Source organism: Archocentrus centrarchus, chromosome 2 (genome assembly GCF_007364275.1).
Source record: "Archocentrus centrarchus isolate MPI-CPG fArcCen1 chromosome 2, fArcCen1, whole genome shotgun sequence".
Taxonomy (NCBI): domain Eukaryota; kingdom Metazoa; phylum Chordata; class Actinopteri; order Cichliformes; family Cichlidae; genus Archocentrus; species Archocentrus centrarchus.
The window spans coordinates 20,222,529-20,240,896 of NC_044347.1; the positions used below are offsets into that span (position 1 = coordinate 20,222,529).

General features: G+C 39.7%; 1 protein-coding gene across 1 annotated transcript; it reads right to left on the bottom strand.

Annotated features, from left to right (window-relative positions):
* Positions 1-5,452: 5,452 nt before the first annotated feature.
* On the bottom strand, positions 5,453-13,568 carry LOC115793090 (interferon-induced protein 44-like). Its single transcript, XM_030747852.1, has 9 exons — positions 13,509-13,568; positions 13,234-13,294; positions 8,600-8,623; positions 8,434-8,467; positions 7,271-7,466; positions 6,924-7,076; positions 6,651-6,822; positions 6,452-6,552; positions 5,453-6,200 (listed from the first exon to the last, which is right to left on the bottom strand). Exons 2-9 carry the CDS (start codon positions 13,259-13,261, stop codon positions 6,033-6,035), a joined length of 876 nt encoding a protein of 291 aa, XP_030603712.1. The 5' UTR covers positions 13,262-13,294; positions 13,509-13,568; the 3' UTR covers positions 5,453-6,032.
* Between the last annotated feature and the right edge of the window lie 4,800 nt (positions 13,569-18,368).

Consider the following 18,368-nt stretch of genomic DNA (forward strand, 5'->3'; position numbering starts at 1 on the left):
AAGTCACCGATGAAGTCCTTCGTGCACTTCGGTGGTCGGTAAATCACCGCGCAGAGCACCGAGGGGGAAGAGTTTATCTCCAACAGCTGCAGTTCAAAGCTGGCGTACAGGTCTGCCGAGACCTGACGACAGCGAAAACTGCATTTAAATATTGAAGCAAGTCCTCCACCTTTTCCAGAGATCCGCGGGGAGCTGAAGAAAGAACAGCCGGGAGGTAAAAGTTCGGAAAAAGGTGCAGACTCACCAGCATGAAGCCACGTCTCAGTCACAAACATAAAATCCAACTGCTGTGCGATGAAAAAGTCATTGAGAAGGAAAGTTTTGTTGGCTAACGATCTAGCATTTAGTAGGGCCATTCGGATGTCCAGATCCTTGTTAGCTGAGGCCGGGGCCCACTTCAACAGGCGAAGGTTAGCATGGTTTACGCCGCCTCCACGATCCCGCATCCTGCGCCAGGACGAGGGACGCCGAGTCTCCAGGATGACAGGTGGGACAATCGGCCTGATCCAGCGACGCCCGAAATCCACAGGCAGCCCAACAGCCTTGAGGCGGCAAAGACCACCATCCAGGGGGTAATGAACAGACAAACCTAGGAGTCTCAGGTAAGTTTTGACCCGCACCGCGATACCTCCACGCTTTCCGCGTCTCCTCTGGCGTTTGTTGGGGACCGGAGCACTGGGCAGCCGGCGCAAATACTCAGGTACATCCGATAGGTGTGGAGGAAAAATCGTTGAGTTTTTCTTTACAGTATATGCTGGTACCAAAACAAACTGGAGGTTTAGAAGTGTCTGCCGATCGTAGGTGATCAAAGCGGAGACATCTGGGCAGATGACTACCAGGAACAGAGCGACAGCAAACAATACACAGAACAGCTGACGGCAGCCCGTACACAGTGGCGCCATCTTGGTCAGTAAGCTTTAAGAGGGAGAAAGCAGTGTGACGTGTGTGTGTGTGTGTGTGTGTGTGTGTGTGTGTGTGTGTGTGTGTGTGTGTGTGTGTGTGTGTGTGTGTGTGTGTGTGCATAAGGACAGCAGAGGGTGTGAATGTGTGGGAATTCAGATACTAGTCAAAGTAAGCCTGAGTGAGACTATAGAAAACGTGATAAAAGACTGTTTTTATAGTGTTGGGCAACTATGAAATAAAGCCTGCTGCTCCAAGACACAGTGGTGTCCTGTCTGCTGTTTCCACTACCAGAAACAAGGGAGTTAACCCCAAGGTACTCGTCCCTGGAGAAGAGGAAATCTCACAGTTGAAACAGTCGCTTCCTGGACAGTGGGGATAATGTACCAAGCCATTGCCCATGCTCCCCTGTACAGAGTCAACAGTATGCAATGTTGTCACCTACTGTCACCGTTATAACTCCAGACTCCAATCTGTTTTCTCAGGTTTACCAAGATAGCTTCACCCAGTGCACCCCTGTCCCTTGTATATCCCCCTGTCCTTCCTGCAGTGGACTGCACACGCCCATCTGTAACCCACCAGAGGAGACGCTTCTTGCTCCAGCCTCTGACGGGGACGGTCGCATTCTATCTCTCTCCCTGCCCTCCCTATCTTTCCTGCTTGCTGCTTGCTGTGAGAGCGTCTCTTGCACACTGTTCGAATAAGAATAAGATTGAGAGCAATATGGATTTGGCAAACTGGGCCTTCAAGACCATGGATCGAATTTTTTCCACTATGAGATCTGGGAAAGGGGAGCCTGCGTGTCCGAGTGGAACAGACCCGGTTGGATACGTCATCGACTCTTGGAGCTCGTGGAGACCTGTGTGCTTCTCGGCCCTAGAGGTGGAAGACGTGGAAGACGCTTACATATTTGGCTATCTGGTAGCGGTATCTTTTCTGTTTGGGCTTGGAGGATACCTGATTTACCGTGAAATCAAGAAAACCTGGACGGCAGTTCGACATCTGCAGAGGCTGCCGACCCAGGTGGATGGGCTGACCAGAATGGTACAGACTCAGACTCAAAGCCTGATGAACCTGAGCCGTAGACTTGGGGAGTAGCAGGTGTGAGGGGTTCGATCTGGAGATAAGGTACGGTTCTGCTCAGTGAGGACGGTAACTAATGAATTTGGATTATTGGATTTATTGAATGGTTTCCCAGTGAGACTGAAGGCTGTTGAAAAAACAAGCAGCCTGTTCCAAAACAACACCTGCATTATCAGAATTCGGCTCCCTAGCCGGCCTTGGCTGGCAATCATATCTCTCCAGAACTATGTGTGAAGGCCGCTATCCCCCTCAGCCCTCTCTGTGATTTGTGAAGCTGGATCTGGTGTACCAAGGCTGCTGATGAACTTCCATCACTATCAGCAAACTGTTTGCCTGGGAGCTGGCATCTGGGCTCCACAATGCCCCCACCCTCTCGTCTCCGTCTGCGTCCCCTCCTGACCCTGACCCTACCCACCATACTGCTATCCCGGCTTTATATGTGCAATATGCTTTTTGCTGAGGTGTTTTTTGGAACCTCGTAAGGTGTTCTTTATGAACACAGTATGAGATGATTTTTTTGAACCTAACTATCCCAATGTATCTCTTTCTGTCTCTCTGCTAAAGGTAGCGCCGTTGTGAAACGGTTGCATGACCTCAGACATCTGTCCCCCCCTGTCTGTGTTATGTTTTTGTTTTGGATGGATGTTCTGTTAACTGCAATTTCCCCATTTGTGGGACTAATAAAGGCATTCTTGATTCTTGATTCAACAATTAAAAGACCTTCAAACCAAATGTATTCAGCCCATGTCATAGATACAACAGCCCTCCAGTATGTACAACCAACCTTCATCTGAGAGTGAGGACGACTATGATCACAGAGAGTTCCCACCTTAAGGTCCGGTCAATACAATGGCACCACTCTGTGGAAAGAGTTCCTGGACAGGTTTGAGAGCTGTGAAAAGGCTAATAATTGGTCAGAGAAGCCCATGGCAGTCCAGCTAAAGTTCCACCTGGTGGGAGCTGAAGGAGCAATCATCCACAGGAACCTTTGGTCCTTAGAGTGAGATTGCTACTGCCTGGGGGAAGAAATTAAATCTGCATATGGCCCTTCTTCAGAATTTGCAGCTATAGTGACTATGGAGCTGAGACAATGTGTCGCCCAAGTGGGTGAAGCCCTACACCAGGGTTTTCCACACTTTTTTCAAGGAGGGCCAGATTCGACAATGTGAAAGTGCCCGAGGGCCAACAGTCCCTGATGACATTATTTTAAAGAAAAAAAGATTCATACAGTATATGTTACAGGCCCCAGTGATGGTGCAACTATAACAAAAATGAAATCCCTGCAAATACAAGTAATCTTCAGGAGCAATGAAGACACTCAGTGCACTCAGTTCAACTTCCAGAATGCATCTGAATAGTGGACAGAAGTCCACCCCCTAAACCAACTGGGGTGGATCTGCCCTGAAATCAACAGTTCCACCTGTGGTGTTGCTCCAACTTTACTGTCCTTCTGTGTGTAGTCCATGTTGCACAATAATACATCACAAATATTGGTCATGTTTCCAAAATTATATTAAGTCATTGTTGTTGCTGAAAATAAGTAAATTAAATAAATTAAATGGAAAGTTTAACACAAAAGTGGCCACAAATTTTGGGTGTGCAGAATAAACATTCTTGTTGTTTAATACTTTCATTTCCATGCAGCAAAAAAACATGAAGTAATCAAATGTAGAGCATAAAAGCTCTCTGAATTTCCAACTGAAATTTATAACATATAGAAACTGTAAAATGCTGCTGTGTTATTCTGATAACAGATCAGCAGGTAAGCTACTGACACTAATGTGAAGGGGACACAGGTACACATGGCAGGTCTGGCATTTTTTTTTTTTGGCAAATACCAAAAATCACTTTTTGGCACGACACCAGTAAAAAGGTAAGAGGCAGATGCTGGTGTCACTGTCACACTGAAGTTCAGTCAGCTCTGACTGCAGGTGCAGCTGAGGTGAGGTGAAGCATCATCCAGGCAAAGTCCCAAAATGGTCATAACTGCTGTACATCACTTGGAAAAATTGCACGAAGTCACTGGAAAATTTCTCACTAGTTAATTTTGGAAAAAAAAAATGTAGGTGGGGTTCTGAAAAGTCACTTAGTTATCAACACTGTGTGTCATCTATGACACCCACCCAGAGCCATGGCATCACACAGCATGGGCTGTGATTGGTTAATCATTCAATTGTCTTCTTTTTGAGGTTTTGAAGCAATTATCAGACATCTCTTACATGACACTGCCTCCATGAGTTAAAAAGAGGAATTGCATGCTGAGTTGTATTCATTGCTTGGGTCAGCTGGCCAAAAATAACACATGTACAGACAAGATGCACAGGTCAAATAAAATCTGAGCTCGGGCCATGTTTGGTCCACAGGCTGTAGTTTGGACACCCCTGCCCTACACATTCTTTTTTTTTTTTTAAGCCTGTCATGTCTGGCAGATTTTGCAACCAGAATTGCAATCTGAATGCACTGTTGTGCCAGACATATTTACCCTTCCAAGATGAGCTCTATAGATTCTCTATAGGCTCCTCTGGTTAATGTTTTTCCTTTTATTAAATTTTATTTTATTTGTTCATTTATGTTATTTTTCCCATACAGATGTGTCCCATACATGTGTAATTGTAATGCCAGAGTTGACAGGCTGAGAGAGAAGAGAAAAAAAAAAAAGAGAAAGGGGAGAAAATGGGAAAAGGGGATAGCAAATAAACCATAATGGTTCATCAACTGCTGCACTTGTAAAAAAAATAAAATAAAATAAAATAACATACAAAACAAACAAACAATACCTGTAAAAATAAATTTATAAGGAAAAAAACAAAACAGAAACAAAGCATGGCTGCACAAACCAACAAGAAGTAAGGGTCCGTACACCAGCAAAGCTCCTTAATAATATTTATTAGGGACAAACCTTACACGGGAGTGACGTTTTGGGCCATAGATTGACCTTCCTCAGACTACACAAACAAACATGACCACCCCAGCAGACGGGAGAAGGAAGTCCCAGATGAAGCCCCTCCAGCTGAGAGGCAAGGACCCCAGAGAACTTGAGGCAACAGGAAACCAGCAAAGCCCCCCCCCCCAAAAAAAAGGCCAGCCCCCTGCACAGGCTGGCAGGGGGACCCCATAGCCCCACGCGCCCAAGAGCCACCCGACACCCCATCCTGAGCAAGGTGTAGGGAATAGGGGTATAGGATGACCCACACACGCTAAACTTTGAAGGACAGAGGATTAGCCTGGTTTGGACTTGTATGTCTTCCTGGGTGTGTCTATGGGTTTATAACCTCTATGGCATTAACAACAGATTAATAAAATACATGTGAGTTAAAAACATACCTTAAAAATTTAAATAATGAGCTGAAAATAACTATTTAAATGTTATTTATTATGATTATTTACCTGAACACACTGGAGTTACAAAGATGAACTACAGAAATGTCAATAATTGCCAACATTATCAATGTTGTGTTAACATTATCAGTGATGATGAGTGAATAAACACACACTCTCTGGTCAGTCATCATCATTTTAAATGAACAGATTTAATTAAAATTCTGGTAACAAGAAACAACAGATCACAATCTGCCTGTAGTCCCTCTAAATCAGCACATCTGCACTGACCCTCCATCTGTGCACGTGTGTCTTTTTAGCTTTGATCTTCTCTCAGGAACATTTGGGTTCACTGTGTTAATGCACTGATTCAGAGAGGACAGTCTTAGATCGAAGGTTACAATGACAGAGCAGAGAGCAGTTTACATGCATTCATCAGTAATTCTTCCTGATGATGACACTTTGAACACAGAACAAAAGGTACATATATTGATTGTTTCTTTTACAAATATTGTCAATCAAACTTAAGATGAAAACTTTTTGGTTCATTGTAATTAAGTTTGCAAAGGGAAAAAGTTATGTAAAATAAGAAGCAGACAAAATCAGTATCATAAAGGTTCTGATTAAAATAACACGTTGTTGTGATTGTAACTAATACAAGCCAAAATCACCTGAAGAGTAACCGTAGCTACTTACATCTTCATTTTCTATGCACTTCAGTTGGTTATAGTTCAGAAGTCTAAGTCATTCAGGTAGTCCTCTCCATAGTCGATGATCTTTCTCAGTGCACTCAGTATCAGTGAATCCATGTTGTTATTCGTCTCAATTCCTGTGTGGTAGTTCTTCACGAGAAAGATGCAGTTCATCGGAAGAACCAGGTCTGTGCTCACTTTTTCCATCTAAGTTTAAACAATATTACATTTAATAAAACTGAAACTGTGTTGTTGCATTAGTGCAGTGTTTCTGTGGGTCATGATATACAATGACATACAATTATAAATTAGTTATTGACTTATTGAATTAATTGTAGTGATTCCAACTGAGGTTTCTGTACAAATGTAGTGAAATGTGCAGCTGAATTTCAGATGTTACATTAATGTACAACCTGTCTACAAGCTCAACAAGGTACAAGTTACTTCTTGGAACATACCTGCTTAATCAAGTACTTGCTCTTGTAGGCATTCTTTATGTCTTTTTTGACTTCAAGACAGGCTTCATCGATTTTAGTGAGCAGAGCTATTTGTGGGATCCCTGCAATACAGAAACCAAAGCAATAATTTTATCTTATGTTTTTCTACTATTTGAAATTGTGACATAAAAAGTGCTCTTTGACCAACATCTGCTCTCACCTTTGTCACGAGCTGCTAATCTGACATCATTCATCTTCCTCACAGTTTCATCTTCGATTAAGCTGACTGTGTTGGCGGGAACAATGAAAACCAGAATGTGGGTTTTGTCATTTATAGTTGGGGAACTGTTGTAGGTAGGATCAGTTTCAGGTAAGGGAGATTTGGGATTGAACTGGGAAAAAAGCAAACTCAGTGAAACCTTTTTGAATTATGCAGTTTCTGTATCACAGCCCTGTAACAATGATCTGATGAGGAGAAAGAATGCAGTCATACCCTGTAACCATCTTTTAAATGTCCACTAATGCCACGTTTGATTTCATCAACTTGAATTCCTCTGTTAGTGCTCTTCTCAAGGCCCATGGTGTCAGTGAAGACAAAAGGGTAAAAAGTTCCTGGGTCTCCTTTTTGAATCTTATATGTTTTGCACTGTAAATAAAAAATGTAGTGTTATATTAGTGCCATAAACTAACCCCACACAGTTTGAATTATTCACACACTCGTTGTACCAGCTATTTTTTCTAGTTCAATGTCAAACAGTTACCACTGCAGTGCAGTGGAGATATGTTTTCATGCAAACAGTGACTGTGAAAAGAATGGCTGTATCCTCAGGTAATACATACCTCAATGGTGAAACTGTCACCAAAGTTGGTCGCTGCCAGAGCGCGAGTTGTGATTTTGCCTCTTAAAGCACTGTCGACAGAGTTGATGAAGCTGGACTTTCCAGCACCTGGTGGTCCATGAAGCATAATTCTGAGATGCTCGACATCTTTGTGAGGCTGATAATCTCTCACAAACTGCAGGTCTTTCTCTCTCTGACTGTTCATTAAGCAGATTACAATAGGTTTTAGTGTGCAATTACAGCTTAACATTACACAACAGTGGTGTGAACAAACACAAAATAACACAACAAACTAAACACTTCAGAGGTGTTAAAAAACAAGATTAACACAGTCAGGTTTGTGTTAGCTGGTTTGATAACACCTAAAAACACAGTCACAGTAAATTAGTAAGATGAATAATTTAGATATCACTGATAACTGAAGCTTTCTGCTTGTGGGGTTACATAAAAGAGGACATTTGACATGTAATGTAACTCCTTGGACTGATTGTCAGAGACATGAGAGGAAAGATGTCAGGTTCAGCACTGTGGTTTATTTTTAACAGCTGCACATTAACGGTGTGAATTTTCTGCTCATACATTTACACATTATGTGCTGCATCGTTGTTCCATATATTGTTCCATAGCCTAATGACAACCATGTGAAAATCACATCAGCCACATCAAAATTAAACCAACTGGACTGACTGGATTCTCTGTAACAAATATCCAAATAAACCAGTTTTCTAATCTTTCTTCTACCAGCTGCAATTTCAGCCATGTGAAATTACAAATAAGCATTTCTGCATCACTGTGTGAATTATGCAAATTCCTGTGACATTATGACTCAGCAGTCGGTGCTGTTGTAACTTTAGCGCACAGTTATTACAGCTCAACAAGTTGTATGTATGAAATGTAGAGCTTCAGCAGAGAATCTGTCACACATACTCAGAGCATTTTGTCAGGAAGTGAATCAGTAAAGTGTGACACTCACAGATGATTTTAAAGCAAAGGTCTGAACATTAAACTCGAGTAAACACAATGATCAAACCAGGTAAAAAGAGACTGAACTTCATGATACTGAACACTGTGACTCTAACATTAACATAGAGTTAGTGAGATTAATGGGTTAGCCTTTGCTAATTCTAGTACACCTCTTTAAGGAAGCACACACTTAATACTCACTCCCATTGTATGTTCCTCAGTGGTGCCTCTAAAACTGTAAAGTGAACATGTTAACTGTATGAATCACACTGGAAGGGTAACATTTTAAATTAATTATACATTATTATGTGGGGTTTTTTTTATCTTTGAGGTTGAACAATTTTGTTTAAAATTTTAAATATCTTACGAGGAGATGGAGGAGGACCTGCACCTGAAATAAGACAAGGTAGCAACATGTTAACAACAGTTTTCAGTATTAGTTATATTATAATATTAGTTATATTATTCTTTGCTTTAAGACAAAACTACATATATGTCCATCCTTTTCCACTTATCCTGTTCAGGATCGCGGGGGGACATAGGGCAAGACGCAGGGTACACCCTGTACAGGTCGCCAGCCTGTCGCAGGGCTAACACAGAGGGACAGACAACAGACAACATTCACACTCATATTCACAACTATGGGCAATTTAGAATCACACACACACACACACACACGTTTATATAGGTGGCAGTAAACACAACTGGAGGAGGTCTGTCATCATTTCGAGATGTCCGCTAATCCATCTGAAATGTACTGGTTACATACCTATCTTTTTTTGTGATGGATGTTAGCATGAAGTATGCTGAAATAAAACTTTCTGCGCTGTGACTCATGAAGCCCGACCGCAATGGATGTGATCACGCAGCCCATGGAATTATTTTTACCACATGCATTAGTTGCGTAGGGGGCAGTTCTGAATTTTCCTAAATTTGGTAAGTATTTTTTTTAGTTTAACGCATGAAAAAACAAACAAAAAACAACATTGCCAACGAAAGTGATGCTGTTGTGTAGATCGGGAAACCAAAGTAAAGCAGGTGCAGTCAAAAATGTAGGCTTGAAGATGTGTAAATTCGATCATAAATTTTGTCTACAACTTCAAATTCAATAGTTTTTTTTGGGGGGTCAGGCACACAATAGTGGGACATGCTGCTGTTAACTGTAGATCTGCCTACACTGTCACATGTACTTACGTGTATGTAGTTATGTGCACAGATAGACCCCTAGTGGTAAATGGTAAATGGACTAGTTCTTATATAGCGCTTTTCTACTCAGTCAGAGCACTCAAAGTGCTCAAGCACCTGCCCTTTAGCCCTGGATGAGACAAGAGCCCTTTCTGCCCTCCCCAAGAGTACGTGGCTGCAGGCAAGAGGGCGGCCAGGTACTCCATTCTGCTGGTGCCCAATTTTTTTCTTCATTCATCAGTCTTTACAAGTAAAAATGATCCTCTCTGTCATCAATTCCCCCAAAAGTGTTTTGATATCGGGCATTTATTTAAGTTCCTGTGAGAATTCTGCCCCAAATCTGATCCACAGCGAGCATAAGTTCCTGTTTTCCCCCTCCACCCTCCACCTCGGGTTAGCGCTCTTGAAGCACTGCTACACACTTCTGCTCTGACTCGCAGCATCAGACGGACAGATAATGACAGCGTTTGGGCAATCCTTCACGTTGTTTGGTGCAAAACTGAACACAACATTATAGTACTGCTGAAAACATTACATCGCTACTAGCCAGCACCCAGAAAATTTAAAGACAATTTTACATTTTACAAATATGACAAGTTCACTAGTTTTGTTTAATTTAAAATCTTACTTATTTTGATGTGAAAGTCTTTTTGCAGGAGAATATCAAGAACTTTTCATTTATTTATTCAATTTTGATCATTTCAGTTATTTGATTAGATGTTTGTGGATTGTGTTAACAAAAATAAGTATACAAGTTAAATATCCCACATTTTTTAGGATTTTTTTTTTTGTAATTTATTATTTTCTGAATAATTTTGGCGAAGTCTGCCCTTTGTTTTGGCTTGAGCACCTGCCCCCAAAAATGTCTGTGCATGTGCCTGCGTGTATGCTTATGTGCCTGAGCAGCTGTGCATGCAGTGTACCCACTTCGTCCTGTTTCTCTTACCAAGAACTGTTTACATTCGACAGTCACCTGAGCCATGAAAAGTTTTGATTTGTACAAAATCCAAATCAGAAATTTGAGGAAAAATGATGGAAACAGTTTGTCCTACAGTAGAGCTTAAAATGAATGACTGTAGCTTCAGTTTCAAAAGTAGTTCATCAAGGAAGAAAGTAATTTGGACCAAAATTCACTCCTTGACTCATATGTATATAGTTAGTCGCGTGCACTGAAAAATTTCAGTGGTCAAACCAGCCACCGATCAGCCGTAGCTTAAATTTTCTTGCGCTTCTACCAAAAGTTTTACAGTAGTCCAAAAAAAAACCTTTGATGATTTTATTTATATATATCATAGTTATGTAGGGCACTATGACTTATCTCAGATTTATCACATTATGCATTTGTCAGAAAACCTCTTCTTTAGTTATCAAATAATCAGGTAAATGGACTAGTTCTTATATAGCGCTTTTCTACTCTGAGCACTCAATGCTTATACAGCACGTTTACATTTACCCCATTCACACAAGCACTTCCATGATTAACTAAGCTAAGTCCTTTTATTATCTAACATTCATATTCCAAAGGTTGTGTCTTGCCCAAGGATGCACTGGCATGCAGCCTGGAGTAGCCAGGAATCGAACCGCTGACCTTCCAATCAGTAGTTGACCTCTGCTTATCTAATTCAGGGTTGTGGGGGGCTGGAGCCTATCCCAGCCACCTTAGGGTGAGAGGCAGGTCCACCCTGGTTGCCAGTCTGTCGCAGGGCCAACATCCTGCTTGTCTTTAAACTTGCATCAGGAAGTCGTCACCAAAGTTGAACTCCTCGCCACTCTCAAACATGGATGAAGCAGGAAGCAGGGGGTGGGGTCTGCTGATTATGCCAGAGCACGACAGATCAGCGGCTCCACCTAAAGACTGAGTCTGTCCACAAACAGCAGGCTCCTCCTCCTGCACCTTAAAATCAGGGCTGAGGAAACGAGACCAGCTCCCGTACTAGTAAGAGTTTCATTCTTGCAAGAGGAGCGATGGCTCTCAGCTCAGTTATCACCGGGCCGTCCCAGCAAGTCACTCTTTACACACATAGAATGCATACTATAAAACTGCCAAGCCTGAGAGCCAGGCAGAGACAGAAAACAGGCTCCGTGACTTCTAATGGAACTGGAATGTGGTGTTTATGTCTCTGGAGATGGGAACAGTTTAAAGGTGGTTTACTTCTCACTAGTCCTCCAACAGGTTCAATAGTTCACACTCCTGCTTACTCTGAGATCAGGACAAAACACCTCCTGAGAAGTCATACAAAGGTTTCCTCTTTATATAGACACATCTCTTGTTCACATAACAACTTATACAACAATTTATAAAAGCGTGATAATTATAATTAGCACAGAAACAATTTTTCTAACAGCATTTTATGACAGTTAGTGTGTGTGTGTGTGTATGTGTGTGTGTGTGTGTGTGTGTGTGTGTGTGTGTGTGTGTGTGTGTGTGTGTGTGTGTGTGTGTGTGTGTGTGTGCGTGTGTGTGTGTGTGACTTTGATTAAATTAAGAGAAATAAAGCTCCAGTAGCATTTTTTAAATCAAGATGTGCTCCTTTATCATTCTTCTGAATTTTGATGGTAATCCACTTCTTTATTCATGATTCACTTGGAATAGAAATTCTATCAAATCTTCAGCGTGATCTGCTCTGCATCCCTGCTTATTTTTCATTTGATGTGTGTCTAGTATGTATGCAAAAAACTGATACATTAAACAAAATAAAGCATGATTTATTGAACTGTACAACTGTAATTGTAAATGAAAATTCTGATCCTATTGAACAAAGTCAATCCAATATGATGATATATTTAAAAAAAAAATCATAAAAAATTATCCTTGGTAGTTGACATGAAATTCTCAGTGCATTCATCTGCTTCATAAACTCTAACTGCAAAGTTTCCTCTGAAGCAGCTCCAGGATTCCAGAGAAATTAAATCTTATCAAGCTCAACAAGCTTAATGCAATATGATAACATATTTAAAAAACCCATAAAAATCAGCCTTGAATAAAGGAACATCTTGATTGAAAAAAATGCAACTGGAGTTTTATTTCTCTTAATTTCTTCCTTCCTTCTTTCCTTCCTTACAACCAACCAACCAACCCCAACCACCCACACACACTAACATAATATAATAAATCTAATTGTGATATGTTATAGTGCTTTACAAAACTATGACATACATTAATAAAATCATCACAGGTTGGTTTTTGGTCCATTGAACAGGAATCATAAGCAAACAAGGAGCACTGTCATAAATTTTGGGGTAGAAGCGCAAGAAAATTTAAGCTGCAGCTGAGCAGTGCTGGTTTGACAGGGCCTCAGAATTGAAGGCTCACTTGACTGCAGTAAGTTGTAGGTAACACAGGGTGGTACACATTGGTGTCTACTATCATGACTTGCTTGGGTATATTTACATTTTTCTCTTTGCATAAGCAAAACAAACAATACCACTGAAACTGTCAGACATCATTAAGCTGCTGCCTTCAGTGATATTATACTAGGTGTGTAATCAAATAAGTGAAAATAGTCATTCTCCGCTTTCATGCTTTTATACATTTAATGCTATATTTATGTTCCTGCCCTGCAACTATCATTTCATTACTGACATCATCAACTGACAACCGTTAGCAGGAAGGGTGCTGTCTTGTTTGTGCGCACACTCCAAAAGCTATTTGGTGAGTTGTATTATATGTAAAGGCTCAAAGGCCTTCACAAGCATGAAAACAAATTTGAAAAAAGCAGAAGAAGAAATTAACAAACATAATAAAACAGAGCTACAAGCAAATGATCAGAAATACTTAAACTACAAATTTGTTATATAAAAACAAAACCTACTTACCCTGGAAAAGTTTTTTAAACTTCAGCATGTTTTTGTTCCAACTATCTGTGAATAAATCAATCTGAAAAGACAATAAATTCTGTAAATTCTTCTAGAAATTAAAATCTTTTAGCAGACACATCCAAACCAGGTGGTAGAGATGACTCCATCAGGTCGAGTCTAAAACATTTTGCCTGTCTGTCAATATAGATAGATAGGATTTTCATCTATTTGCCAAATTGCATTTAATCATGTGTTTTCTACAGTACTGAACTGGTAACACAATGTTAGTATACCTAACTGTCCAGTTGTGTTGTAAAGTAGGTGTCTCTCTGCTGTTGTCTCCACTGATGAAGATTGTGTGTGACTATAAACATACTTTCAGTTTTGTTTGGGTCATGTGAGTTCAAGGAATTTATGTGATATGTACACGTATTTCTTAAAATACATGTCTTAAAAAGTCTTCATAGACTTGGTAATTAATGACTAATTCAAATAATTACCATGCTGTATATAATACCTAGTTCTAAATGTAAGTCTTCCACTACTGAAAAGTGAAAGAAACAGTATAGAAACATGAGTTTATTAACTTCCTGTACCAGCAGTTGACAGTATCGCGGTGAGCAGAGGGGCAGCCACATTTTTGGTGGCTAACCAAACCAGGAAGTTCAGCTGTTTGAACCAAAACTGCAAACAAGGCGGTCACAACAAAGCTATAACACAAAAAAGTATATTATTATTATTATTATTATTATTATTATTATTATTATTATTATTATTATTATATATTTATACACACCTAAGCCCCATCTCTTTTCATTGTAGTGTAATTTGTGGTGGATGGATGGATTTTTTTTCCAGATCAATGAAAATGCCAAATATTCTCTAGATTAACTGTTGCATAAAAAGTCTAATTCTGCAGCCTGAACTAGTAAGCGATCCAGGGTGTAGCCCACATCTATGACAGATGGCATAGGCTCCAACACCCCTGTGACCCTGAACAAGTGGATGAAAATGGAAGGATAGATAAAATGTATAAAAAATACAGTATAAGAAATGTCAGTTATTGCATTGCAAGGTGACATATTTTACATACAGTATTTAATTAGTTAGTATTAGTAACTCAGTATTTAGAGCCAGAAGTGATCTTATTTGGAAGAGAGGAAGTTTGTTGTTAAGACACAGAGACACACGTCTGTGTCAAAAGTCATAAAATAAAACACTTAATTTTACTCACCAAACCAAAAACATCTTGGATGGTTTTTATCACAAATTTTACAGATTAAATCTCCCCAAAAGTCACCATAATGAAAGACATAGACAGGTTCAGTTTAATGACTCCAGTTAGCAGAGGTGAAGCCTAGCAGACATCGATTGGCTACAGCTGGCTCTATCAGGACACGTCACTCTGTAAGTGGTCACGCTCCTAACTCTTGTGTCCAGGAGGATATAGAGTTATAGAAAACCTCACCTTCCTTATACTTGCCATGGAGGAAACTGTCCAAGTTGTAAACATGCTGTTTACAGCTGTAAAATTAGACAATTTTGGAGCAAGCCTCAAGTGGTCACCGGAGGAACTGCGGTTTTATGCACTTTGGTATTGGCTTTATTTTTCAGCTCTATAGGTCGCCTCTGACATTTATTTTAGTCACTAGATGTTTGTTTCTTAGTATTCAATTTTTACAGTTTTATATGAGGTTAGATATTATAAATGTATGTATATTAAATTTTGAATTAACTTCTCTTTTCCCTTATTTGTGCTGTTATTTAATTTAAAATGACTTATTTTCTCACTTTTGCTTTAGCTTCTGCACTTTTTTTTTTTAAAATCTAAAGCTTGCCTGCTTCACAGAAAAGAAAAGAAAAGAAAAGAAAAGAAAAGAAAAGAAAAGAAAAGAAAAGAAAAGAAAAGAAAGTCGATTTCTACAGTGCAATTTACTTCGAGGACACGTAAACAGGATGGATAAAACCACACTGCCAGCACAGTCATAGCTGTATTTTCAAACAAAATGCACAGGAAGCAGCTTGTGTGTGTGCTAACAGGAATATATGCTGCACTGGTTATACTTATTTTTCAAACTGCCCATCCTCCTTAAAAGATCTTTTATCAACACAAGCCTGTAAATACATATGACCTATAACTACACCTACACTAACTTGACCAAAGGGGGCAGTAATATATTAGCTCTTGTACTATAAACCTCCCGAGACTGAGACTGATGTGCAAAAGTCTTATTAACAGTACAAGCTGCATCCACACAGACAGGGATTTACTCATCAAGCATTATTTTAATGCTTAAAGTCGGTCTCTTGTAGACTTTCCAGGCTTCAGTTGCAGTGCTCTCACTGGTTGTTGCTTCTATCACTCACCTTGAAGTTTGTTTTTTTCTTCCGTAGCTGCTTTACATCATTGATGTTGTTTGGTCTGCAGCTGCTTCCTGTGTGAATGCAGCTTTAGTTGTTAAAGGAAAAAGACTATATCAACTGGTTTCTCTGGCTTTGTGGGTGACAAAGCAAATAAGCTCAGTCTGCATGCAGTAAAGGCAACAAGTCTATGTCTCCTTAATTGAATCTGTGCATTTCATTGTCATTTCTGATTATTTGATAAACAACAGTATATATACTTGAATAATTAAACCAAAAACAATAATTGAACCAACTGAACCAATAATTTTCCTTTAGCTCATGATAAAACAGCTTTTTGGGCAGAATTTCTCCATGCTGGAATAACGCTGATATAGTAAGTACTATTTAAAAAAAAGACAGAAAAAAACACTTCCCGAATCAAATACATATATAAAGTATGCATTATGAGTCTGGACTTACATAAATCCTTTCCCTCTCTTTTCACTTTCTGTTTTTTTTTTTTTTTTTTTTTTTTTCTTGGCCTGTCATGTGTGGCAGTTTTTGCAATCAGAATGATGATCCGAATGCATTTTTGTACCAAACATATTTGCTTTTACAAGTTTTCTATAGGCTATTCTTGTTAATGTTTGTATTTTTATTGTATTTATTCTTGCCAGATCTGACAGGCAGGAAAGAAGAGAAGAGAGATAGAAAGAGAAGCCAAAAAAATGGAGAGAACAGAAAAAAAATAGAAGATAGACAGATGTATATACATACACATTCACACACACACACACCCACACACACACATATATATGTATATATATATATATATATATATAATATATATTATAATATATATTATATATATATATATATATATCATATATAGTATATATATTGTATGTATGTATATATATATATATATATAGACTATATATATATATATATATATATATATATATATATATATATTATATATATTATATATCATTATATATTTTAAAAAAATCTCTAAAATTATATCTATGTCTGTATGTATATATAGTATATAATATACTGATACTATATATAGTATATATATATATATAATATATATATATACATACACACACATACATACAGTCTTGCTGTAGTTTGTAGTAATGTGTGTTCCTCTGTCATGGAACGTACTCAATAATGAGGGCAAGAAGCCACAACAGCCCCCATCTGTATCCAGAGACAAGCAGGGAAAGACCCAGGGGACCCAGGCCATCCACGGCCCACCAGGAGCTCAGAAGACCCGAGACCACACATCCCGATGGCAACCGTGCGCACACCCTAGAGGAGGAAGGAGGGAGACCCCAGACAGAGCTCCCATGGTCAATGGGCAAGAGTCCAGAGAGCCAGAGGCAATGAGCAGCCCACCCCCCCCCCCAGTAGGCTGCCCCCCCAGCATGAGCCGAGAATGCCGCTCCGAGGCCCCAGGTGCCTGGGAACCGCCCAACACCCAGCAGAGCCCCCCCCATGCCAAAGAGGCCCGAGCCAACAGCCACGCCAAGACATCCGCCCATGCACCCCAGGACCCACAGGCACCCACATCCCAGGGGCAGCAGTGACGATCAATGGGGAGCAGCGGGGAGCAGTAGGAAGTGGTAACTCCCGCCAAGGCAAGCCACAGACCCAGGCCCAGCTGTCCAGACATGCATATACACACACACACAGATATATGGCAGTCGCACGCGCACACACACAATCACACATACACGGACCTTAAATGTACACTAAGTGTGGGTGAGTGGGTACTTTCTGGTTTCTTTACAGGTGGTTTAACAGTAGGCAGGCATGTTGATTAAAGTAAGATTAAGGCTGATTTAGGTTAATACAATATGTAATACTTGCCTATATGAAAGCAGACAGCATGTCTAGAACACCCCCTCCCCATGCTTTAATTGCCCCATTGTGGGTTTCTATCAATATATTTGATATTTTAGTTTTTACGTGTTAAGAGGTGGTTCTGTGTTCATCCCAATCTGCCATTGTCCAAGGCCCTGATTACCCTGGTTTGGACTTGTATGGCTTTGTGGGTGTGTCTATGGGTTTATAACCTAAGTCATTATCAATGGCTTAATAAAAAATATGCCTAAAAGAAAAAAGGAAGGACATGCACATCCAAAGATAATTGAAGGCTGGGTGCTGGGCCAAAAAATATAACCAAGAAACAGAGAAAAAGGTCCACACACCGACTGATGTTTTGGGCCATAAATTACCCTTATTTAGTTTGAAGAAGGGTAATTCGTGGCCCTGAAACGTCACTCGTTGTTAAGGTTTGTCTCGAATTAACCATTATTCAAGAGCTTTGCCAATGTGCAGACCTTTTTCTCTGTTTCTTGATAAAAAAAAATGCAACTTAAAAATGTACCTTAAAAAAGAAAATAATGAGCTGAAAATAACTATTTAAACGTTATTATCATTGTTTGTTGTGATTTTATTTACCTGAACACACTGGAGTTACAAAGATGAGAGAACTACAGAAATGTCATTAATTTACCAATATTATCAATGTTAACATTATCAGTGACGATGACTGAATAAACACACACTGTCTGGTCAGTCTTCAATGTTTAAATGAAAAGATTTAATTAAAGTTCTGGTAACAAAAAAAAAAAATTTAACAGATCACAATCTGCCTGTAGTCCCTTGTCATGGTGTGTGTGTGTTATTTTTTATTTGTGAAGGAAGACACCTAAACCTTTAAACTTTGGTTTAAAAATAAAACATTTTTTATTAAAGAATCAGAGGATAACACATGTGCATGGGCCATTTGGTTC